The 25,937-nt window shown below is 46.9% G+C and overlaps 1 protein-coding gene across 1 annotated transcript in view; it reads right to left on the bottom strand.

The window, feature by feature from the left end:
• LOC147456133 (nuclear pore complex Nup85-like protein) overlaps positions 1-25,937 on the bottom strand; it is a 58,228-nt gene that overhangs the window by 5,884 nt on the left and 26,407 nt on the right. Inside the window, exons 2-9 of the mRNA XM_086514681.1 lie at positions 19,935-20,037; positions 19,714-19,824; positions 19,558-19,641; positions 19,362-19,433; positions 19,232-19,288; positions 19,008-19,127; positions 18,725-18,925; positions 1,967-2,077 (exon numbers count right to left, since the gene is read on the bottom strand). Coding sequence (XP_086370807.1) covers positions 1,967-2,077; positions 18,725-18,925; positions 19,008-19,127; positions 19,232-19,288; positions 19,362-19,433; positions 19,558-19,641; positions 19,714-19,824; positions 19,935-20,037 — 859 coding nt within the window. The remainder of the gene's footprint in view (positions 1-1,966; positions 2,078-18,724; positions 18,926-19,007; positions 19,128-19,231; positions 19,289-19,361; positions 19,434-19,557; positions 19,642-19,713; positions 19,825-19,934; positions 20,038-25,937) is intronic.

The raw sequence follows: 25,937 nt of genomic DNA, 5'->3' as shown, positions 1-25,937 counted from the left end.
CATCGGTGACCTTGTGGATCCCACACTTTGACTGTAGAGTTGCATGGATTTCAGTTGAAATCACGAAAGGGCTTGCTGAAAAGCATGTATGTGTTGAACTCCCTACTTTTTGCTTTTAGAAATAGGTTGCCAGTGGTGTCCCGTGCAATAGAAACCATTTACTACTGAGAAACTAAGAAATGAGAGATATTAGTACAAGGAAAACCATTTCACAATTTAGCTGAAATAAAAACATGAAAAGGCTTTCATGTAAGGCATCTAGGTGGAGAAGAGAAAACTCCATAATCTGCTAAAAGAAATGAGCTGCTAATTGAATATAGTGTACTAGAAAGGGTTTTCCAACAAGTCACCAAAGTTTACCAACGAGGGACACTACAACCGAAGAGAGCATAGTGTAGCAAGTGTAACTTTTTTCGCCATCTCTGTAAAGCTGAAATTATATAAATGGAAGAAAATTTATGAGCTCTTAAGAGTTTTCATCAAGATTTCAATCCCAACCATTTCTTGAGACGCATAGAATTGATGATCCAAGATTGACTACAGCATCATGAAGAAGATTTACACTCAGGCAAAGCAATAAACATTAGCTGGTGGACTCAGTGTAGATGCTTGCGAGTACAAGCACACTAAATGAAGACGGGGTTCTAAGACACCCAAGGACACCCGAACAGAGTACATTCACACCAATTGACTAGCCCTTCGCTGAGATATGCACAGCGGCAAGGTGATAAGCCCGTCAACTCCCAAGTTCTTTTGATGCAATTTTTGATGGTTTAAGTGAGTGTGTAAGGTTCCAAGTCATGTTTTAAGCTGCCCGACTGCCAGCAACATAAAATCCACCAAACTCGTTGAAATAGATGAAAAAGCATGAGAGGCTCCAGTTTTCTACTTGGGCTCCATCTTTGACTGGTGTGGAGTAATTTCTATTACTCTTCATTTTTCTTCCATTGATAATGTGACAATGGTTTATTCATATATTCAATATTTTGATATTGCTGTGCACTCTCGCTTTTAAAAGTCTCTACAAAGACAAATTCCTAAATGCAACCTAAGCATAGAGATTCCCCCAGATACTCTTACCTTAAAGGAGGCAATATTTTCTGCTTTCTAAAATAAGTCCAAAAACAGAAAGCCATCAATCCAATGGCAGCACCTCATGGATGCACTAAAGGTAACTGAGAGACATGCTAATATTTTAAGCAACGTGACTCCCAAATTTTGTAATAATATTGGAAGACAGATGCACATATGATACGATATTCTCTCACTCAATTTTAGACGTCTGGGTATATATTATTCACATGCTTCACAAAGTGTGGAACCATCTTATCGATAGATATACCTAGCTGAATCTGGAGAAAGCGCAAGATCAAGCGTGAACAAATGTAGAGTCATGTCAGTTACTCCATGTATTTTATTCATGTTTCTTTCTGCAAAGCAAAAGAGGCCACCAGAGTATATGCTCCACATGGAGAGAGCACTAGTCCATTTATTCCACAATGATTAGGCTCACCTCCTCAGAAGCATGTGTCTCCAGTGGATTCAAACTTAAAATCCAAATTTTTCTAAACAATGATGTTTTTTCCAAATACCTTTTGATGCCTTCCCTTCTCTTCGTGCTGTTGGTACTGTATTAATGGCATTCAAAGAAAAAGTTTTGTAATCTAAACAATCTCTTTTCAAAAGACTCTACATTACTAGTTATGATCTATGATGCAACATATATCAGTGAACAAAATAAACTGACAGAGAACTTCAAAAAGCTATTAGAAGCAGAAAAGAATGGCTTAGGCAAGGTCAACAAGAAGCAGAAAGAATATAAATAGAAACACCAGCAGACTCTACCTCTTAGCTTGTTAGATGATCTGAATGCAGTAACTTTTGCATAATTGATAAGGGCACAAAAAAGGCTGACAGGAATATAATCTTTTGATCAACCTAAAAAATAAGAGACAATCTGTGCTACCTCTGTGTCCTCCCCAAGAATGGCTAACAAAAGATCTAGCATTTGATCAGCCTCCGCAGGCAGTTTCAACTGCACGCACTTTCGCGCCAGGCTCAATAATCCTTCAGCACCCTGTGTACGTTTTAATTCCTTGTCAGCACAACATTAGTTCATTCTGCACATCATCAGTATCACTCTCAACTAAACTTGGAGATTCCTAATGAAAATGATGCACATTTCTACCCGAGGGATCCAATCTCCTTTCAGAGTGAGGAATTCAATGCCACAGAGATTTTCACAGTACTGAAAACCAATAAATTAATAAACTTTGAATTGAATAGTCCATAATGCCCTTTGAGGCCCTAATTTAGGCAAACGTCCATAATAAGCACTGCAATTGAACCTGCCTTGTTCATGCATACAGTCAAAATTGCCTAGTCATTGAATGGGGTTTTCCATGGCAATCAGTAGGCATGAACTTTCTGAATGGAGGAAGAAGAAAGAAAGAAAGAAAAAAAGTTATAATAACATCTCTTTGTTGAAGTGCAACGCAAAATTTGGTGACAATGGAACACAAGAGAAGAAGAAAAAGAAGAAGAGTAGTTTAACTATCCCAAGAGACCTTAAATATCTATCCGACAGGGAGAGTTGAACTCAAGACCTGTTATTCAAGAGGGAAATGGCATAACCAATCTACCACACTTGGGTGATAGAAAGGTTATACCATTTTCCTCCTTTTATGAGTGCGCTCACACACACCCACACGCACGCATCCGTGAAGAGGGGGGGGGGGGGGGGGGGGGGGGGGGGGGGGGGGGGGGGGGGAGAGAGAGAGAGAGAGAGAGAGAGAGAGAGAGAGAGAGAGAGAGAGATGAAATGAAATGAAATGTTATATTAACGTCTTCAAAAGGCCATAGTGACCTATGAGACCAGAAAGTTACAAGGTGGTGGATCTGATACAAAGTCAGAGTAACAAAATAACCTAACAACAGTAAAACAAAGATATATACTACGGGATCCTAGATTGGTCGATGTGAGCTAAGCAAAAAACTAAGCAAAAATGGGCGGCTTGTTGAGATAGCTGAATCACAAAAGATCTAGCATCGGTCGTTGGCGAATCTCATCAATTTCCTCCATGGTTAGTAGTCTGACCGGGCGTCGTGCATGCCTGGCCAGCGTGCTCCGCATCTTTTGACATAGCCTCTGTCAATGCTGTGTAGTCCTTCGCAATCGTGGGCGCCTGGATTTCCCCAGTTCAATCGCTCGGTCGATCAGTGTGCCTCTAGTGTGAGACAAGGGGGAGCTCTGCTGTGGGAGTGGCTCTTGCAGCTGTCCCGTGTCTGTTCTGAAGAAGTCTGTGATCTGCCTTTGAGACTGGTTAGCCTCGCCATTCATGAGGCTCTCTCTGTGTCTGCGCAGCTCGAGCAAGAACAAACCCAGGCATCTTTGATCTTCGTATCCCATTACTCTTGAGAGTGGTCTAAAACCCTCTCTGAACAGGCAATGGAAGCGGCCTCGTACCTCATAGTAGACGGGGCAGCGGCATGTATAATGCAGCTATGTCTCAGGTTCCATGTCACACAAGGGGCATGTCCTGGCCTCTGCTGGTACTCCGCTGTATCTCCGAGTTTCAATCCGCAGCTGGTGAGACGATGTGCGTAACTAGCCAATAGCACATCATATCCCATGAGACAAGTGGGTGTCCATGTATTTGGGTCTCGTCACAAAACCATCTTCCGTACGCTGGAGAAGGTGGTCTCTGTAGAAAGCCATCTTCATGCCCAAGTCTTGGCGGATGAGCTTGGTGATCTCCGACTATGTAAGAATGAGAGATGGTGCATCCAATGAGTACTGGAATGGTGGCAGCCTGTCTATGCTGAACCCATGCGCCTGAAACCATGATGTCATCTCCCCATACCAGCATGTTGTATCTCCTTGTATGGCTAACTGTCGAGAGGACTCAAGTGCTATGCAAGCATATCTGTCTCTGGGAAGTTCCCATGTGCAGTTTATGAAGGAGACTGATCTGGTGAGCGCCTCCACCACTAGTGGGGGGGCCGCTAGCTCTGCTCGGATAATGGCCCGTGGTACTGATGCCTTGGCTCTAATGAGCCGCGCGATCATAGAGACGAGAGGTTTCTCCATGTTTCCCCATCCATCTGTGCGACCCGGCCTCCCGTGGTGATCCAATGAAGGTCCCCATATCTCAGCCCCATAGAGCAATGCTGAAGCCACCAAGGTGTCAAAGAGCCAGAGCTTCGTCTGGGTCTCCTGAAACTGAACCTACGAACACATCCTCTCCAATCTACCCAATGCTGTGTGGGATCTGGTCAGTCTGGTCTCTGCTGCTCTTCTGAGTGAGAATGTAGGTCCGCTAAAAACCACTCCAAGGTAAGTGTAAGCGTCTGTGTACTCCATGGTCTCCTGGCCGTATGTGAATGTAGGTGCTGATCTCCTGATCCACTGTGGGGTGGTATTAAACACCATAACCTTGGTTTTACCAAGGTTGACAGACAAACCACTTTCGTGGGCAAACGTATGCAAAGCATCCAATTGACGTTGCATTCCCTCTGGGGATTCGAAGATCAACACAATATCATTAGCATATAACAAAAGTGGAATCCATGTCCCTGCCAGCTGTGCACCTTTATCCCCATCGCTGTCAATGTAGTCAGAGACCTCATCCACATACATACCGAAAAGAGTAGGAGAGAGCGGACAGCCCTGCTTCACCCCAATAGTGGAGTGAACCGGTGTAGAGAGTCCCTCCGGGGTGCGTACATGCCCTACTATTGATCTGTACAATGCCATGATCCCCCAAATGAGCTCTGTGGGTACTCCCATTTCCTGTAATCTGCGCATCAATCTAGCTCTGGGTACTGTGTCAAAAGCTTTGCGGAAGTCCACAAAGCTACAATAGATCCGTCTCCCATGAGATCTGCCTTCCTCGATGATGGCCCTGAGTGTCAAGATATGGTCAAGAGTAGAGAAGCCTCTCCTGAACCCTGCCTGCCCAGTTGCACGCATTCCTTCCTTCTCTGCCCATCTACTCAGCTGTTGCTCAAGAATGGATGCATACAACCGTGCCAGTGTGTGCTCAATCATAATAGTGCGATAATTCCCCAAGCTCCATGGGGTCTCCTGTCTTGAAGATAGGTACGATCGTAGATAGGCTCCAAGTGTCCGGTAGGCCCTCACACATGGCACGGTTAAACATAATTGCTAGAAGCTCTGCTAGTAGGTCTTTGGCATGCATGAAATGCTCAGCGACTAAGCCATCATGATCATATGCTCTCCCAGTCCTCATCCTGTCAATAGCTTTCTTCACCATCTCAGCGGTGAAAAAAGCACATGTGTGTGGGCATGGGTCGGGGGGGTTGGGGAGGGGCGGCTGTCCAGGTACTGTGTACAAAGATGATGCGTACTGACCCCAGGTCTCTGCGGAGGAAATAACGGGGGGGGGGGGGGGGGGGGGGGGGGGGGATTGCTCATGAAAGAGCCGCCACGCCTCACGCGAGTCCTGACTCAAGAATAGCTGATATAGGTCCTGTTCGAGTCGAGCCAAAAAACCCCTCTTCTTTCGCCGTACCAGGCGTCGGAAGTCAATCTGTGACTGTCTATGAGTGACGTCCCCCAAAGGCACCTCCCTCTGAAGTCTGGCTCTAGTCTGGCGGCACTCCTCATCGTACCAGCTGTTCTAAGGTATGCTCCCTGATCGGCGGCTCTGCTCAGGTTGGGTGTGTGGGTATGCTTCTACTGCTGCCTCATGTAATGTCTGTGTCAGTATAGTAGTTAGCTCCTCCAGAGGTCGCCCCAAGTCCTCAGTGCATAGGCATCTGTAGATCCCGTCCATGTATACAGAATCCGTCTCTCGTGTGAATGTGTAGCGAGTAGGGGCTGCTACCTGTGGCCTGTGTGCTACACTGAACTGGAAAGAGATGGTCATCGACACCAGAGCATGATCTACTGCTACCCCGACCGGTCTGGGCCCAACTGTGAGATCCTGGATACTAGAGATGAGATTCGGTTGTGCCATGACATAGTCCACTGTGCTGGCTCCATGCCTGTGTGGGAAGCATGTAAAACCTCCCGCAGCAGGAAATCTCTGTAGGCCGTTCAAGATGGCCAATCCATGTGCAGTGCCCATGTCTATCAGGTGTCGCCCATACTCAGTATATTCCACATCGTGTGATAGTCTGGACAGGCCCGTCTCCACAACATCTAGCTCTCTTAGCATCTCCTCTGAAGTATCATAAAACATTGCCTGGTGATGGGCAGTCCTAGCATTCAAGTCCCCTAGGATGATAATGTCACCATCTCTAGAGAACTCCATATGTCATCATCCAGAATAGAGAAAGGGGATTGTCCTCTGGGTGATGCATAAACTAATGTACTCGAGGGAAAGTAGCAAATAGCTAGGCAGAGAGAGAGAGAGAGAGAGAGAGAGAGAGAGAGAGAGAGAGAAATGAAATGAAATGTTATATTAACGTCTTCAAAAGGCCAAAGTGACCTATGAGACCAGAAAGTTACAATGTGGTGGATCTGATACAAAGTCAGAGTAACAAAAAATGACAGAAAAAAATACTATGGAATCCTAGATTGCTAGATGTGAGCTAAGCAGCTAAGTGGGATAGCTAAATCACAAAAGATCCAGCATCGGTCGTTGGCGGATCTCGTTGGCGGATCTCATCAATCTCCTCCATGGTCAATAGCCTGACCGAGCGTCGTGCATGTCAGGCCAAAGTGATCCGAATCCTCTAATGCAGCCTCCGTCTATGTTGTGTAGTCCTCCGCAGTCGTGGGCGTTTGGGTCTCCCTAACTCGGTTGCTCAGTCAATCAGTGTGCCTCTGGTGTGAGGCGACGAGCTCTCCTGTGGTAGTAGCTCCTCCGGTTGTCCAGTGTCTGCTCTAAAGAAGTCTGTGATCCGTCTCTGAGACTGGCTAGCCTCTCCCCTCATGAGGCTCTCTCTGTGTCTGCGCAGCTCGAGCAAAAACAGACCCAAGCATCTCTGATCCACGTACCACATGACTTTGGAGAGTGGTCTAAAGCCATCTCTGAACAAGCAGTGGAAGCGGCCACGTATCTCATAGTAGACGGGGCAGTGGTATGTGTAGTGCAACTCTGTCTCAGGCTCCATGTCACACAGGAGGCATGTCCTGGCCTCTGCCAGTACTCCATTGTATCTCCCAATCTCGATCCGTAGCTGGTGTGAAGATGTGCGTATCTCGCCAATGGCACATCGTATCCCATGAGACAAGTGGGTGTCCATGTATCTGGGCCTCGTCACAAAACCGTCCTCTGTAAGCTGGAGAAGATGCTCTCTGTAGAAATCCATCTTCGTGCCCAACTCTTGTGTTGGTTGTATCCATATCCTCCTGGTGTCTAGCTGAGTCAAGTCCTAGCGGATGAGCGTGGTGATCTCGGACTGTGTAAGAGTCAGAGAGGGTGCATCTAGTGTCACGTGACACATCCAACCATATGTGTCCGTGGACAAGCTACAGCATGATCAGGGTTCAGTTTAGTCAAGTCAGTCTAGAAAAGGAAGTGATCTGGCACTTTTGTGAGTATGTTCACAGACCGTGCATGTCCAAACACTTCGATTAGATGCATATCCTCTGGTTGCACACAGCATGACCATCATATTCCAGTCATATCCCATCAGTAGCATTTTTATAGTGCATAGGTCTCTTTTCCCTATTTTTGACATTTTTCACTTATTATTTTTAAGTGACTTTTGTTGCAAAGTAGGTAGGGCAATTTTGCTAAGTTTGTATAAGTAGAAACCTAGTGCTAGCACTTTCTGGTAGAAGAGGCAGTAGGAGCACCTTGCTCAACAGGCAACTTCTCAGCAAGACCAACCCCCGCGACAACTCTGGCGTTTTCTCTCACCCAAGACCTAGCGTTTTTGCATCAGATCAGCCTTGGCGTTTTGTGCACAGCAGATCAGCCCCGGCGTCATCACGACACAGCAGATCAGCCTAGCGTTTTGCATTTGCAGAACAACCGGCGACAACAGAACCAAATTCAGCCCTAGCATTTTTGATTTGCAGCACAACCTCAGCGTTTTTGCAGATCATCGAGACAGAATCAGCCCTAGGACCAGCGTTTTCAGTTTTCAGCCTTTAGACACCACAGAAGAACCCCCGAACCCCGCAGATCTCACCTTCCCGCAGCAGATCCTCGCCGCACGGTCAGATTCCGCAAGGTTTATAGATTCAGCCCGGAAAACACAGATTTCAACATCTGCGTTTTCAGCGCGTCGTCGTCGCATCGTCGTCATCGACCTCGTCACCGACATAGAGTCAGAATTCAGCAGATAGAAGATTTGCAGATTTCAGCCCTTAGAGTTTCCAGATTTCAGCCCGTCTCAACATCGTCCTCATCGTCGTCGGCAAGTCCAAGCATTGTAGAGATTTGTGCAATCATAAGTAGACCGCTCTCGCCATAGAGAGTGGGGCCTTCGGAGGAGGGTTTTACGTCGTCTCTCGTGTCGTATTCTCTTCTCTATCTCTCAGTCTCATACACTTTCACGCACAGTGTTCATCACTTTGTTTGTGCCCATTGCACTCTCTCACTAAAGGAACGGAAGGCTCTCCCTTCCGTAAGTAAAAGGAACCCTTGAGCACACTTCGGAGCACTCATCTTGAGAAAAGTACAAACATTCAATTCTGTTGCACCTTACATCTAGTGAGTACTGGAAAGGGGGTAGTCTGTCCATGCTGAACCCATGTGCCTGAAACCATGATGTCATCTCCCCATACCAGCATGCTGTATACTCGCCTTGCACTTGAGTCCTCTCGACAGTTAGCCATGCAGGGAGACAGATCTGGTGAGCGCCTCCACCACTAATGGGGGGGCAGCTAGCTCTGCCCGGATAATGGCACGTGGTACTGAAGCCTTGGCTCTAATGAGCCGCAGGATCATAGAGACTAATGGCTTCTCCATGTCCCCCCCTCCATCCGTGCGACTTGTCCTCCCGTGATGGTCCAAGGACGGTCCCCAAATCTCAGCTCCATAGAGCAATGCAAAGGCCACCAAAGTGTCAAAGAGCCAGAGCCTCGTCCGAGCCTCCTGAAATTGAACATGTGAACACATCCTCTCCAATCTGCTCAATGCTGCGTGGGCTCTAGTCAGTCTAGTCTCTGCTGCTCTCCTCAATGAAAATGCTTTTCCATTGAAAACCACTCCAAGGTAGGTGTAAGCATCTGTATACTCCACTATCTCCTGGCCGTATGTGAATGCGGGTGCTGACCTCCTGATCCACTACAGGGTGGTATTAAATACCATGACCTTGGTTTTACCAAGGTTGATAGGCAAACCACTTTCTTGGGCGAACCTATGCAAAGCATCCAAGTGACGTTGCATCCCATCCGGAGAGTCGGAGATCAACACAATATCATCAGCATACAACAATAGTAGAATCCATGTCCCTGCCAGCTGTGCACCTCTATCCCCAGCTCTCTCAATGTAGTCAGAAACCTCATCCACATACATACCAAATAGAGTAGGAGAGAGCGGGCAACCCTGCTTCACCCCAATAGTGGAGTGAACCGCTGTAGAAAGGCCCTCTGGGTGCGTACATGCCCCACTATTGACCTGTATAATGCCATAACTCCCCAGATGAGCTCTATGGGTACTCACATCTCTTGTAATCTGTGTATCAATCTAGCTCTGGGTACTGTGTCAAATGCTTTGAGGAAGTCCCCAAAGCTACAATAGATCTGTCTCTGATGCGATGTACCCTCAATGATGGCTCTGAGTGTCAAGATATGGTCAAGAGTAGAAAAGCCTCTCCTGAACCTTGCTTGCCCGGTTGCCCGTATCTTCTCTCTCTCTGCCTATCTGCTCAGCTGCTGCTCAAGAATGGATGCGTACAACCATGCCAATGTGTGTCCGATCATGATAGTGCGATTATTCCCACGCTCCATAGGGTCTCTTGACTTGAAGATAGGTACAATAGTAGATAGGCTCCAAGTATCAGGCGAACCCTCACACATGGCACGGTTAAACATAACTGCTAGAAGCTCTACCAGTAGATCTCTGGCATGTATGAAGTGCTCAGCCACTAAGCCATCATGATCATATGCTCTCCCAGTCCTCATCCTGTCAATGGCGTTCCTCACCATCTCAACAGTGAAAAAAGCACATGTGTGGGGACATGGATCGGGGGGGTCGGGGAAGGGCGGTTGTCCAAGAAGTGTGTACAAAGATGACGCGTATTGGCCCCAGGCCGCTGTAGAGGTAATGGCGGGGGAAGAGGGGGGGGGGGGGGGGGGGGGGAGTGCTCATGAAAGCCATGCATCATGTGAGTCCTGACTCAAGAATAGATGGTATAGGTCCTGGTCTAGGCGAGCCAAAAATACCCTCTTCTTCCGCAGCACCAGGCGTCGGAAGTCAATCTGTGACTGTCTGTGAGTGATGTCCCCCAAAAGCACCTCCCTCTGAAGTCTAGCTCTAGTCTCGCGGCATTCCTCGTCATACCAGCTGTTCTGGGGCATGCTCCCAGAACGCCATCTCTGCTCAGGCTGGGTGTGTGGATATGCCTTTGCTGCTGCATCATGTAATGTATGTGTCTGTATAGTAGTAAGCTCCTCCAAAGGTCGCCCTGCCTCTTCTGTACACAGGCGTCTGTAGATCCCAGCTATGTATACACCGTCTGTCTCCTGCGTGAAAGTGTAGCGGGTAGGGGCTGCTGCCTGTGGCTTGTGTGCTATACTGAACTAGAAAGAGATGGTCAGCGACACAAGAGCATGGTCTACTGCCACACCAACAGGTCTGGGTCCAGCCATGAGATCCTGGATAATAGAGATGAGGCTCGGATTTTGCCATGACATAATCCACTGTGCTGGCTCCATGTCTGTGTGGAAAGCATGTAAAACCCCCTACATCAGGAAATCTCTGTAGGCCATTCAAAATGGCCAATCCATGTGCGGTCCCCATGTTTATCAAGTGTCGTCCATACTCAGTATGTTCCCCATCCTGTGAGAGTCTGGATAGGCCCGTCTCTGCAACATCCAACTCTCTCAACATCTCCTCTGAAGTATCATAAAAAACTATCTGATGATGGGCAGTCCTAGCATTGAAGTCCCTAAAATGATGATGTCACCGTCTCTAGAGAACTACCAGATGTCATAATCCAAAATAGAAAAGGGGGACTGTCCTCTTGGTGTTGCATACACTGACGTACTCGGGGGAAAGTAGCAAATAGCAATGTAAAGATATATGTCTGTCTCTGCTCTCAGTCTCACCCACATGTACCTAGCTTGCTCGTCCCTACAGGCTATATGTATCAATGGTTGCAACTCCTCCCTGAATAACACTGCCACTCCTCCTGAGCCCCGCCCTCTGTGCTCTGATCGTGTCTCCTGTCTACAGGCGGTCTCCCATCTGTATCCACTAATGTGAGGCATAGTCTGCCCAGGGGCCTGATGTGTCTCAGAGTAGAAGATGATGTCTCTACCACTAAAACTTTCCTCAAAAGCACCCACATCAAGACGCATAGATCCATTACAATTCCAGGTAGCAACTTCTTTGAGTGTGGTCCCATAAAGTCTCACACCGTCATGTGGGCGTGACTCCAATATCACCACTCTTCCATCAAGGTAAAAAGCAATCTTACCTTTTTCCCTTGCCGTTCTAATCTCTGGCATTACCTCCTGCATATGAGCGATCTGTGAGAGGGTAAGATCATCCCCGTGAAAGATGCCCGTTTTCTTAAGAGTTGGTCTCTTCTTCAGAAAGTCCTATGGAGGGAAAACAAAGGATGAGTGCCCTTTCTTTCGAGGTTTCCCCCTTGCTCCCATTTTTCTTGTTGCCTACTCTCCATGCTCTTGAGTGCATCGGCTCATGAACCCCCATCAAAGCCATGAGTTCTTTTACCTCTTCGTCCACATTATCTTTGTCTTTAAGGCCGCAAATTCTTACATGTAGAGAGCGCACACACCTTCTTTGCTCCTCTTCTAGTGTCAGGTTAATTATGTTGGATGTGAACGTTGTTGTTTCCTTGCTTTTCCCCTTGTTGGCAAACTCAATCCATTCTCTGCCTCATCTGCCTTCTGTTGAGTCTTGGTGATAACGTCCACCCAAGAGGTCATCAATTCTTTGTGCTGCTCTTCCCCCTCTTTGATGGCTCGCACTTGTTCTTTGATCGTGTTGAGCTCTTCAATTACTGAAGGTTGCAATTCTCCTTCTTCAAGTGTATTTTTTGATCGTGCCTCGGCGAGCTCCCTCTTGAGTGACGCAATCTCTTCGTCCTGGGCCGTCACACGATCACCCAATGCAATGATCTTGCTTTCTTGGGTCAGAACACGATCTTCGAGTAGGTTAATTGTACCTAATAGGTGGCGGTTGATCTTGTTAATGGTATCGACCATTTCTTCTTTGCACTTTTGGATTGTGTCCTCTAAGGGGTCGGGCTTGTCATTTTGCTTCCTCATGGCTGGGCGTTACTAACAAACAAACAAACGAGACGAAGTGTTGCGGAGATCTACACGCACCCGGGCATCCGTATTATGCATACATGTTCCCGCATTAAGCATACATGGCGCATTCAATTTCTGCAATTTTTTGTGATGTCCTAAATTTTTTTTGTGAAATGTTATATTAACGTCTTCAAAAGGCCAAAGTGACCTATGAGACTAGAAAGTTTACAATGTGGTGGATCTGATACAAAGTCAGAGTAACAAGAGTAACAAGATGACATAATGACAAAATGACAAAAAAAATACTGTAGAATCCTGAACTGCTAGGTGTGAACTAAGCAGCTAAACAACTAGCTCGGATAGCTAGATCACAGGAGATCCAGCATCGGTCGCTGGCGGATCTCATCAATCTCCTCCATGGTCAGTAGTCTGACCGGGCGTCGTGCATGTCGAGCCAAAGTGATCCGAATCCTCTGATGCAGCCTCCGTCGATGTTGTGTAGTCCTCCGCAGTCGTGGGCGTCTGGATCTCCCCAACACAGTCGCTCGATCGATCCGTGTGCCTCTGGTGTAAGGCGACGAGCTCTACTGTGGTAGTAACTCCTCCGAGAGTCCAGTGGCATCTCTAAAGAAGTCTGTGATTTGTCTCTGAGACTGGCTAGTCTCTCCTCTCATCAGGCTCTCTCTGTGTCTGCGCAGCTCGAGCAAAAACAAACCCAGGCATCTTTGATCTTCGTACCGCATGACTCTAGAGAATGGTCCAAAGCCCTCTCTGAACAAGCAATGGAAACGGCCTCATATCTCGTAGTAGACGGGGCAGTGGCATGTGTAGTGCAACTCTGTCTCAGGCTCGATGTCACACAGGGGGCATGTCCTGGCCTCTGCTGGTACTCCGCTGTATCTCCCAGTCTCGATCCGAGCTGGTGTGAAGATGTGCATATCTGGCCAATAGCACATCGTATCCCATGAGACAAGTGGGTGTCCATGTATCTGGGCCTCCTCACAAAACCATCCTCCGTAAGCTGGAGGAGATGCTCTCTGTAGAAAGCCATCTTCGTGCCCAGCTTCTATGCTGGCTATATCCATGTCCTCTTGGTGTCTAACTGAGTCAAGTCCTGCGAATGAGCCTGGTGATCTCGGACTGTGTAAGAGTCAGAGAGGGCGCATCCAGTGAGTACTGGAAGGGAGACAATCTGTCTATGCTGAACCCGTGCGCTTGAAACCATGATGTCATCTCCCCATACCAGCATGCTGTATCTCCTTGCATGGCTAATTGTCGAGAGGACTCAAGTGCAAGGCGTGCATATCTGTCTCTGGGAAGTTCCCACATGCAGTGTATGAAGGAGACAGATCTGGTGAGCGCCTCAACCACTAGTGGGGGGGCAGCTAGCTCTGCTCGTACAATAGCACGTGGTACTGAAGCCTTGTCTCTAATGAGCCGCGAGATCATAGAGACCAGAGGCTTCTCCATGTCCCCCCATCCATCACTGCGGCCTGTCCTCCCGTGATGATCCTGGCCATATGTGAATGCGGGCGCTGACCTCCTGATCCACTACGGGGTGGTATTAAATACCATGACCTTGGTTTTACCAAGGTTGACGGACAAACCACTTTCCTGGGCAAACCTATGCAAAGCATCCAAGTGACGTTGCATCCCCTCCGGAGAGTCGGAGATCAACACAATATCATCAGCATATAACAATAGTGGAATCCATGTCCCTGCCAGCTGTGCACCTCTATCACCATCTCTCTCAATGTAGTCAAAAACCTCATCCACATACATACCAAATAGAGTAGGAGAGAGCGGGCAGCCCTGCTTCACCCCAATAGTGGAGTAAACCGGTGTGGATAGACCCTCTGAGGTGCGTACATGCCCCACTACTGACTTGTATAATGCCATGACCCCCTAAATGAGCTCTGTGGGTACTCCCATCTGCTGTAATTTGCGCATCAATCTACCTCTGGGCACTGTGTCAAATGCTTTGCGGAAATCCACAAAGCTACAATAGATCCGTCTCCCACACGATCTACCCTCCTCAATGATGGCTCTGAGTGTCAAGATATGGTCAAGAATAGAAAAACCCCTCCTGAAACCTGCCTGCTCAGCTGCGCGTATCCCCTCCTTCTCTGCCCATCTACTCAGCTGTTGCTCAAGAATAGATGCGTACAACCGTGCCAATGTGTGTCCAATCATGATAGCGCGATAATTCCCAGGCTCCATAGGGTCTCCGACTTGAAGATAGGTACAATAGTAGATAGGCTCCAAGTATCAGGCAAGCCCTCACACATGGCACAGTTAAACATAGCTGCTAGAAGTTTTGCTAGTAAATCTCTTGCGTGCGTGAAATGCTCAGCCACTAAGCCATCATGATCATATGCTCTCCCAAACCTCATCCTGCCAATGGCCTTCCTCACCATCTCAACGGTGAAAAAAGCACATGTGTGTGGGCATGGATCGGGGGGGTCGGGAAGGGGGGGCTGCTTAGGAATTGTGTACAGAGATGATGCATACTGGCCCCAAGCCTCTGTAGAAGTGATGGCGGGGGGGGGGGGGGTGAGTGCTCATGAAAGAGCCGCAATGCCTCACGTGAGTCTTGACGCAAGAATAGCTGGTATAGATCCTGCTCTAGGCGAGCCAAAAATGCCTTCTTCTTCTGCCGCACTAGACGTCGGAAGTCAATATGTGACTGTCTGTGAGTGATGTCCCCCAAAAGCACCTCCCTCTGAAGTCTAGCTCTAGTGTCTCGGCATTCCTCATGATACCAACTGTTCTAGGGCATGCTCCCCGAACGGCGTCTCTGCTCAAGCTGGGTATGTGGGTATGCCTCTGTTGCTGCATCATATAGTGTCTGTGTCAGTATAATAGTAAGCTCCTCCAGAGGTCGCCCTGGCTCCTCTGTGCACAGGGGTCTGTAGATCCCATCTATGTATACAGAGTCCGTCTCCCGTGTGAAGGTGTAGCGAGTAGGGGCTGCTGCCCGTAGCCTGTGTGCTACACTAAACTGAAAAGAGATTGTCAACGACACAAGAGCATTGTCCACTGCCACACCAACAGGTCTGGGTCCAGCCGTGAGATCCTGGATACTAGAGATGAGGCTCTGTTGTGCCATGACATAATCCACTGTGCTGGCTCCATGTCTATGTGGAAAGCATTAAAACCCCCCGCATCGGGAAATCTCTGTAGGCCATTCAAGATGGCCAATCCATGTGCAGTCCCCATGTCTATCAAGTGTCGTCCATACTCAGTGTGTTCTCCATCCTATGATAGCCTGGATAGGCCCGTCTCTGCAACATCCCACTCTCTCAGCATCTCCTCTGAAGTATCATAAAATACTGTCTAATGATGGGCAGTCCTAGCATTGAAATCCCCTAGAATGATGATGTCACCATCTCTAGAGAACTCCCATATGTCATCATCCAAAATAGAGAAGGGAGACTGTCCTCTGGGTGGTGCATAAACTGACGTACTCGGGGGAAAGTAGCAAATAGCAATGTAAAGATATCTGTCCATCTCTGCTCTCAATCTCACCCACATGCACCTAGCTTGCTCATCCCTATGGGCTATATGTATCAATGGCTGCAACTCCTCTTTGAATAACATTGCCACTCCTCCTGAGCCCCGCCCTCTGTGCTCTGATCGTGTCTCCTGATACAGGCTGTCTCCCATCTATAGCCACTAGTTAGGAACTGGGTAGGGCAATTTCACTAAGTGAATATATAAGCAAACCTAGTGCTAGCATTCCACAACAGAAGAGGCAGCAGGAATCCGGTGTTCGTCAGGCAACTTCTCAGCATGACCCCCCAAGATGCCCCAGCGTTTTTGCATCACAGCAAAGAAGCTAGCGTTTTTGGATCAAGACCAGCCCTAGCATTTTTGCATTGGCAAGACAACTCGGCAACAAGCGACAGCAGATCAACCCTAGTGTTAGCAGATTCCCACCACAAGACAGATCAGCCCTAGCATTTTTGAGCAACATAACCACCAGCGTTTTGCAGTTCCATCACGACAAGACCTCATTAAGCACCAGCGTTTTCAGTTTTCAGCAGTTAGACATCGCAGAACAAGTCCCGTACCTCGCAGATCTCACCTTCCCGCAACAGATCCTCGCCGCACGGTCAAATCCAACGTAGTTTGCAGATTCAGCCCGGAAAACGCAAATTTCAGCATCTGCGTTTTCAGCGCGTCATCGTCGCATCGTCGCCATCGACATCGTCACCGACATAGAGTCAGAATTCAGCAGATAAAGATTTGCAGTTTTCAGCCATTGGCGTTTTCAGATTTCAGCCCGTCTCGTCGTCGTCCTCATCGTCGTCGACATCGTCAGCAAGTCCAAGCATTGTAGAGATTTGTGCAATCAATAGTAGACCGCTCTCGCCATAGAGAGTGGGGCCTTCGGAGGAGGGTTTGACAACATTCTGGTGTCGTATTCTCTTCTCTCTCAGCACCTTCATTCACAGTGTTCACCACTTTGCTTGTGTCCATTGCACTCTCTCACTAAAGGAACAGAAGGCTCTCCCTTCCGTAAGTGAAAGGAACCTTGAGCACAGTTTGGAGCACTCATCTTGAGCAAAGTTCAACATTCACATCCGCTGCACCTTACACTATAACATGACCTGGAAGCTCCCACAAGCCATACATGTAAGATACCGATCTAGTAAGTGCATCAACCACAATCGGTGTAGCTCTCAAATACGCTGAGACGACCTCATGCGGCGACACTTTGGCCTTACATCGGATCATCCTAGAGATCATAGTGACTAGAGGTTTCCCCATATCTCTCTATCCATCATGCATCAGACCAGACAAACTACAATGGTCTAGACTAGGTCTAGTCTCTGTAAACCCTCTGCAAGAGGCACCAATGAGAACAATATCGTCCACGTATAGTAATGAGAGTATCCAAACACTCTCTTGTGGGGATGGTCAGTGGTATGTTTGCAAGAAGCCAATGTCTACTGAAGAATGGTTTTATGTCTATTTTGCAGGCATGATTGAGGGTGATTGCTCTTCTTTTAAGAGGGGATTATAACACACAAGTGATGACGTGCCATGCTAGCAATGGACGGGAAAAAGAGAAGTAGAGCCGAGCTGGAACTGGATCAGAGTGGACCCAAGTCTGAGCCGTGAGAATTTGGGTTGGATTCACCATGTGAAATGCTGTTGACGTGGCACCGTACAGATCTGGAATCAAGTGCGTGGGGCCGCTATTTGGACACCAGATATGGAAAGAGTTGAGTTTTCCCAATGCTTTGGGCCTCACTTTCTGTTAGCAATTGATTGTGGTGCTTTTGCACTTGTAAAAAATAAGTGTGACTTTTTGAGTAGCTTTTGGCAGTTGCTTTCAGACCCGTGCCTATTAAAGAGCGGCCGAGGGTGCCATGCATCGACCAAGTGCACTATGACTCTGTGGATGACTCAGAGGGAGAACATGACTCTTCCACACTCGAAAACTATGACTTTGGTCTTGGGCAATAAAAAAAATACCGTGATGGGCGCTTAGTTGAGGGGCCAATGCTTCTGGGAGTGGAACTCCGCCACCCTGTGTCTCTTGTATACTGTGTTAAGTTCTCTTTCACGTTCAAGTTTGTTGTTTTGTTTCAGCTTGGTGTTGTTGAAGTGTTTCTACCATCTTGTCAAGGTGACTAGCCCGATACATGCAATTCAATGTTCTTGCTCATTCTTCCTTTTCAGCTCCCGTTTGCTATTAATATCTCTTGGTGATGCCAGTTGTTTCTTCCCCCTCATCTTCGCATCAACTGTTAACCTTCTCTTGTTCCTCTTCAGATCCATGGTTGTAAATTTTACAAATTGATGAGTTATGACCCCAACTATGAGCTTCTTACACTTCTTACATCACAGCACACTACTGGTGCCGTTTAACTCCTCTTGGTTCCTTGGGGTGAAGATGGAGAGAGTACTTTTGCTCCAAAGTGCAAATCTTTCAGAGGATATGGTTCCTCCTGAAGTGGCCAAGGCATTTTTCACTCTTTTTAGAGAGATTTTCTTGTTACAGTTTTGGAGGTCATCTTCTGGGTTTCTCGCCTAGAATTTGCTAGCGTGGCAGATTCTTCACCGAGAGCTTTTATGGCTAGTAATTGAAAGCAGTTGACCATTACAGTTTTGAGGGCATATAGTTATTGATAACAGATGACACCTGTGCTTTAAAAAAATAGCTTGTGCTCTTTATGTTGCTTTATGCTAAGTGCCAATGAATTCGTGCCCAGTAAAACAGATTTAGTGAGTGATATCACAACAGAATAGTTGTAAATTGAAACATCGCTGCCCTAAACATTCTCATGTGGTGTTCGTGACTTTCATTGAATCATACATGCAATCATCCGTACAAGCGAACTTTACCATTAAAAATGGCCTGATAAAGAGAAAATGTGACACCAAAAGCTCCATCCAATGCATAGTGGCTGCAGTTAATGTATTGACATCACCAAGTAGCACCGACAATAGCTGTTTAAGGCCATTTACAGTGCCTTCATGAGTGCATTCCAGCCAGAAAGAGCTTGAATTGAGCTTTGCTATTTGATTTCGCCACCGTTCCCAGGCCTTTTCACAAGTAAAATTGAAGATAAAAATGATCAGACATCATGTGGTACCAAGAAGATGAAAAGACAACGGGAAAACTTGCCTTGGAAAATTCCGGTTTGAATGTATACGTAACTCCTAGCGTGTCCAATTTAGGATTTGGTCGCAAACGTGGCATTTTCGTTATAAGAACCACAACGGCTTCAACAAGTCCATTCTCTGTCTGATGCCATGTGAAAACGCTGGACTTATTCTCCAAACTGGGGGGGGGGGGGGGGGGGGGGGGGGGGGGGCTCTGATATAAAATTATGCAAACTCTTACGCTACCTGACGATTGTCTATTTGATCGTGCTGGTAAGATCCATGCATCCTCAAACACTTGACCTGTAACATATTTATCGACACCTAAACAATGATAACAGACCAATCCCACAGAAATTGAGTTGAAGATGAGTACCACAACATCAAGCCAGCCAACTGCAAGCGCAGAAGTTAGGCCACTCCAATAATCTTCATCGTCTTCTGGAAACTGAAGAGATGAGTAACTCGAGTGGTTCTCAAGACATTTCAAAATTGCAAATGACAAATCAAAAACCTTAAAACATAGACAGAGTATTGCTTTGCAAAAACATCTTGTATAACAGAATAGTTACCCGTGTGTTGACAAGTCTTGGCTGAAGAACTGCAAGTTTACAATGAATAGTTGGTCCCAGAATGGCCAGCACTTTGTCATATCTCTGTAGAACCAGGGAACTTCAAAACTGAAATCCACAAAACTATTAACTGAGAATCAGAGAGCCCAAACTCACCTCCAGCCAATTGATGAGCTGCTCCGGTAGCCAGGATGATGCATGCTTGTCCACATAGAAAATCTCCAGCAAATCCCATATAGCTCGCAAAATACTAGGCATTTCCATATCCTATCAGAAAACAAGTTACCTAAGTTTGAAGGCCCCCCCTACTACAAGTAACAAGAATTTGCGAGCAACGTAAATCTCAAAATCAAAACACTGGTGACATGAAAGTCTACCCTGGTACTTTTTGTTGACTGTGTCATTGAAGCTCCAGAAGAACTTTTACTTGCTCCAAGAACTGCACTTATATTTCTACTGTAGTCTAACACAGTCTCCCACCTGCAAAAAGCTTGCAATCATTTAATCAAGGAGAAGTCTATAATAATTCAAAACAGAATCACTTACTCAAGCCTAACTTTCCCACAAAATATCATGATCATTGTTGTGATCGCCTTGAAACTGTATGACCTTTTCTTGGCCCTGCTAGATTGATGAGGTTTAGATAAATTGGCTCTTCTCATTGAATTGATTTTAGTAGCAACAAGACTTGTTCTTTCTTCTTTTGATGGCTCTCATAGATGAGTATTGAGTTGATAGATTGGTTTCTTGTGTGCTTCCGTAGCATGTGCTGACAAGGGCTGTGCAAAAGCTAAATGTATTTTAACAATGGGACGCACTTGAGGAGGCATAGTTTGGTCCTAGAGGTGTAGCTCATCACTATGCTTTGGTTTTAAAGGTACTATTGCATAAATGTACCTGAGGTGGTCTGCCTGACAACTTCTCCACTTTCAATTAACACAAGCCATAGTAAATTCTAGGGTTGCGGAGAATTCATTTGTTGAGGAATATTCATTCTAGGGTTGAGGAGAATTCATTTGTTGCAATAAGGTGAGATATCATAACAATTTTGAAAATCCTCAGCTTCCAAACCTGGTACATACCGTTCAGAAGTAATAACCTATTGAAATTCGCATACATAAACTGCACGAAAACTCCGTTTCTGCCCCTGCCCCTGCTCCCCCCCCCCCCCCCCCCCCCCCCAACACCCCCATTTCCTACTTCCTAGAAACGCGTTTCTTGTCTCTCAAGGATTTTTTTTTCGACTTTTCAGCCTTTAATTGCAGTTTGAGGGCCAAAATTGTATGGGTTACCTATGATTGGACTTGCGTGTGAAAATTTTTGACAAAAACACATGAGCAATTTTGCATACGGCATGCTCTCACTGCTAGAGTCCCCCCCTCCTCTCATGGATGCAGATTTTTGACTTCACAGGAGCTTGGCTTGCGTGGTTTAGAGCTCCCTATTAGGGGAGATGAGATACTTGACGCTGAGTTTGCTGACGACTCAGCCATGTACTTGGAGGGCCATGAGGCCAATTTGCACACGTATCAGCAGGCTCTTGAGGTGTTTTGTTGTGCATCAGGAGCACTGATCAACTGGAGGAAGACAGTGGCTGTCTCGGTTGGCAGTGCTCCTACGCATGATTGGTCGACGGGTGAGGGCTTCAGGCGGATGCCCCCAGGGACTTCTGTACGCTATCTAGGTTGTTAGGTTGGCTTGGATTTGTCCCTAGAGCAGCAGACAGCTCCCCTCCTCCTGTCCATTAGGAGGAAACTGCTTCATTGGAGTTTGGCTCGGCTCTCTTTGGCGGGCAGAGTTGGAGTGGCTAATCAGGTGTTGTTGGCTACTATGTGGTACATCACGTCTTGTTGATCTTCTCGAGCTCCTGCATCAGCCAATTGGAGAGGCTAATCAGGAATTTTCTATGGTCAGGGCGAGACACCCAGTTAGCCCGGGCCAAAGTGGCCTGGCAGGTCATCACCTTACCATGTTCTTAGGGGGAGCTGGGGATCATCGACCCACCGCAGCAAAGCAGAGCCCTCCTTGGGAAGCTTGTGATCAAAGGATTGCTTCCAGGGGAGGAGCCCTGGAAGGAGGAGTTGCTTCACCAGATTTGAGCTCGAGTCCCTCCTGTGGGCGGCCCTTGGAGCCTGTCCACCAGGTGGATTTTTACAGAGATGCGCAGAGTTGGTTTGAGCAGGAGGTTGGAGGACCGATTTGCTGCGAGCTTGCTTAGGACCTGATAGCAGTTGAGGAGTGGCATGGAGCAGCATCAGCCCACTTGCACGAAGGAGTGCGTGAGGCAGCCTCTTGTTTGGAACCCCATGGTTGGCACACATAGAGGCCACCTGGTTGGTAGCAGGCCTCATGTTTCCTCGGATTCCGTGGAAGAGGGTCCAACCCGTACTCTGGGCGACGGCTACAGTTTTCAAGCCTTCTTGAGGAGCTCTAGAGCATTCAGCTATGAGGCAAGAGGGGGGTGCAGAGCAAGTGTCAAGATATTACAAAGGCTGTACCAACCGAGTGGCTTACCCCCTAGCAGAGGCAATTCCCAGATGGATGGGGACCTTCACGCGGCCGGAGGTCCTCATTACAGTTCGAGCTTGCTCGGAGTCAGTACCCAACATGTTCTTTGAGGTTCAGGGAGAGGGTCGCCTTCACACAGTCTCAGTAGAGGCTCCACAAGTTGCAAAGTGCTGTTTTCAGAGGATCCGAGCTGTGGGCATTTGTGGGAGGACTTGTGTCGTAGATCCTAACCAAGCAGATCTTGAGACAGGCCACTGGCGGCTTTGGGCTTGGGAGAGCCGCCCTTTGGTACGGGTGCAGTGGGACCCCGGAGAATGGTTCAGGCGGGATCCTTTCTCTTCAAACAATCACCAAGGGACTCCCTTTTTCAAATACACAACTCGCTTGGGGCATCACATACCGGAAGCACGGAGAGAGGCTCGTCCTGCTGCAGCACTTCACTAGCAGGAGGAGGGTCTCACAGTCGAGTTATTGTCAGGATTCTTCACCCTTAAAGGAAAGTGCAAGGTATAGACCCATGGTAGTCACCCACAAGACAATATAACCATCAGCTCCAGCATGCATAGTATTGACTAAATACCACGACATCCCCACTAACGTCGCCAGTGCCCAATAGTGGGTATAGAACTAGGTACTAACATATGCTCCCAAATACAACACACACCACACGCGCACACACACACATGAGCATACATCAACACAAAGTTCAACGTACTGAGTTTCATTATTCAAGTTAGTTCGTTCAATGTCTCTCGTCCACTTGACCATTTCTCCTCCCGTTGGCCTTGTCACGTCATCACTTTGTGACATTTCCCCCTCTTGAAAGAATTGTTATCGCCCTCGATTACGCCTGCAAAAACAGCCAAAGCACAAAAACTTTCTTCAGTAGACACTGACTCTATGTACTCATGCACCAGACTCCACCAATCCAACACTTCTACAAAGACATCAACCACTGATTAATCACATTTTGTCGAGGGTCTCAGATACAAATCCTGATCATTGTAACCATAATGACATCCAGATCTGTCACTGATCTTTTCACGGATGTCTTGATCTACTAAATCAAGGTACTATCAGGTTCATATCTTTTCATTTCACATTTCAATCAAGTAAACCATGCCCAAGCCCATCCCCACAAGACAGGACATCCACATAGCATGCAGTTCACAAATTACACACTTAGTTCACACTAAACATTCACATCACTATCCCCGTCGAGATCTTGGATGATCTATTGTAACGCATTTAGCAATCACATCTAGATCTGTCACTAATCTCTCGTAGATGTCTTGATTGACTACATCTTGTTACTATCTTGTCCATGTTATCTCTCCGGAGAAGAACACCAAAATGTTGCAGTCATTTCGTCTTTCAAATATGCACACTACTCACATGAGAGAGCACATATAACAGATTCATTTCAGGAATTCCCACTTCGAAGTACTTCTTTCATAAAAACAATTAGCAGAATACTATCAGCCCCATCAATATCCCTGAAATCCAAAGGAAGTCAGTGACTTTATTCCATCTAGGTAATCTGTGACAAAGGAGCGGAGTAACTCCTTTCTTGTGCAGTCCCGCCTGCACCAGATTCAATCGAAAATCTCCTCGATCTCTTCCACTTTAGGTTGCTCCTCAAGCTCCCTTTCCACTGGCACCTCATCTAGATCTGGGAAATTCTCTGATCTACTGGCTGATTCTGTTTTCCTTTCTTTCCTTGTGCCCTGGGACTTGTGGGTAGCTTCACTAGCCTCCCCTGTCCATTGGCACATTATTATCAATCATCGGAACCCTGAGACGCACTATCATCTGATCCCCTTTCTTCTCCGAAATCCTCTGATAAACTTACATCTGGTTTCCTTAGTTCGTCGGAACCCTCGGATGTGCTACCGTTTGATTCTCTTACTGATCCAAAATCCTGTCATGAGTTGTCATCTAGTTCCCTTGATTCATTCTCTTCACTGGAAGACTCTTGCCCTGTTGAGGTGGATACTATCTTTTCTATAGGATAAGTCAATGAGCAGGCATGCACTCCAAATACTTGCTTAGCATGTCCCATAAGTCTCTGAATAGAGTCAAACTTCTGGTGTTTAGACAATACTCTCGAATCTCTTTTGGCAAACCACAGCAAAACCGCTCAATTTGGTCTCTCAAAGTAATCTTCCGAAACGAAGACACTGGCAAATAAGTATCCCAAAACCTCTGGCAGTAGTCGTCCAATGTATCTTTCTTGGTCATTCTCAAATGATGCCCAGCTGTGATGACATCTCTTTCATATTCCCATGATATCCAAGTTGACGTGAAAATTTTCTTGAATTTTAAGGTCGTAGGTGCTTCTTTGCGTAACAACCGAGTAGGCCACCATGTCTGTGCAGTTCCTTTCAAGTAAGATGTCGCCCTTTGTACCTTGGAGTGTTCTGCGAACAGACCTCCAAAGAAGGCGATGTCAAACTGTTGTACAAACTCAAGAACTCGTGGGTGTCCTGGTAGCCTGAAAACGTCTCAAACCTGACAGCTTGTCCCCCTTCCTTGAACTCCTTAATCTTCTTGCTTATCTGGTCACTGTCAGAAGAGGACGAGCTCTCCTCCTCTGAACTGCTAGATGGCCTTCCATGCCTTCTAGACTTTTTCAAAAATCTGCCTTTCTTGCTTTTTCTTTGCTTCTTCCGCCTTTTCTCATCCTCTCCGGAACTAGAGGACGGTGGCCTGTTGAAACTCTCTGAAGATGAAGAAAAATCTGAGCGAGCACGCTTCTTGGATCTGCTTGCCACCTCAAAACTCGACTTCCGACCCAAATAACCGGGAGATCCACCGATTTCCTCTTCTTCCAAGAGTGCTTCAAGCCTTTCAATATCTAGTTCATACCAAGGCGACATTCTCCATTCGAGTCAGTAGAGTCTGCACTTGAGGTATTACATGTGTGTACATTCCATTTACGCAATCTAAAGCAAATATCACATCGGCAACGGTGTGGGGGGCCCTTGAGACGGTTGGTTGGGGACCCATCGGACAGGGGAGGCCAGGATCGTGACCAACAAGTCCCAAGGCACAAGAAACAGAAGAAGAAAGGTATGCTAGGTCCACCGATAATTTGGTCAAGGGAAGGATTTTTCTGGCTCTCGATGTAAAGTGGATGGGGAACTTCAATTTTGAGTTGTACCTTTAGGTTTTTCGATTTCTAGCATAGTCTATTCCTTAAGAGCACATCAAATCAACGGGTTGAATATCATGCACTGCGTGTTGCACAAGGGGGGAGCCACTCCACTCCCTTGTTACACGTTGCCTAGATTGAATGAATTCATTAATTTCTCCTCAAGATTTTAGAGATGCAGACGGTCTGACGGTATTCTACCAATGACTTTATGAAAATATCTACATTGAATTGGAAATTTCCTAGATTGAACTGATTAAATGTGCTCTTTTATGTATGTATTGTTAGAGTAAGGTGCAGAGAGATAAAATGTCTGCAGCATTTTGTTTGATGAATGATCTAATGAACTTAGTGCATCTAGACATTTGTTGGAGATAAGTGCATCTAGACATCTGTTAAAGATCAGTGAGATGATATGATGGCTAAGAGAATGTGATTCTAGTGCATCAAGATTTCTATTCGGATCAGATGACTGGATACTGATGTTAGTGCACCAATAGTTCCGAAAGGATGAGATGACTACACAGAGATCTAGGTGCATCAAGAGTTCTGGACTAAATGAGATGACTATACTGAATGATTGAACCTAGGTGTCCATTGTTGAAAATACGAGGATACCGCTCGCTGCTCTGCTCTCCCCGCCTAACAAACCACCCCCCCCCCCCCCCCCCCCCTCCCTCCTGCTCACGCCCCCCTGCCCTGCCCCCTCGCATCGTCC

This window comes from Adiantum capillus-veneris, chromosome 6 (genome assembly GCF_014529385.1).
Source record: "Adiantum capillus-veneris isolate H3 chromosome 6, ASM1452938v2, whole genome shotgun sequence".
NCBI classification, from domain to species: domain Eukaryota; kingdom Viridiplantae; phylum Streptophyta; class Polypodiopsida; order Polypodiales; family Pteridaceae; genus Adiantum; species Adiantum capillus-veneris.
The sequence above is the reverse complement of the archived record's forward strand: the minus strand, read 5'-3'. Positions and strand labels throughout refer to the sequence as shown.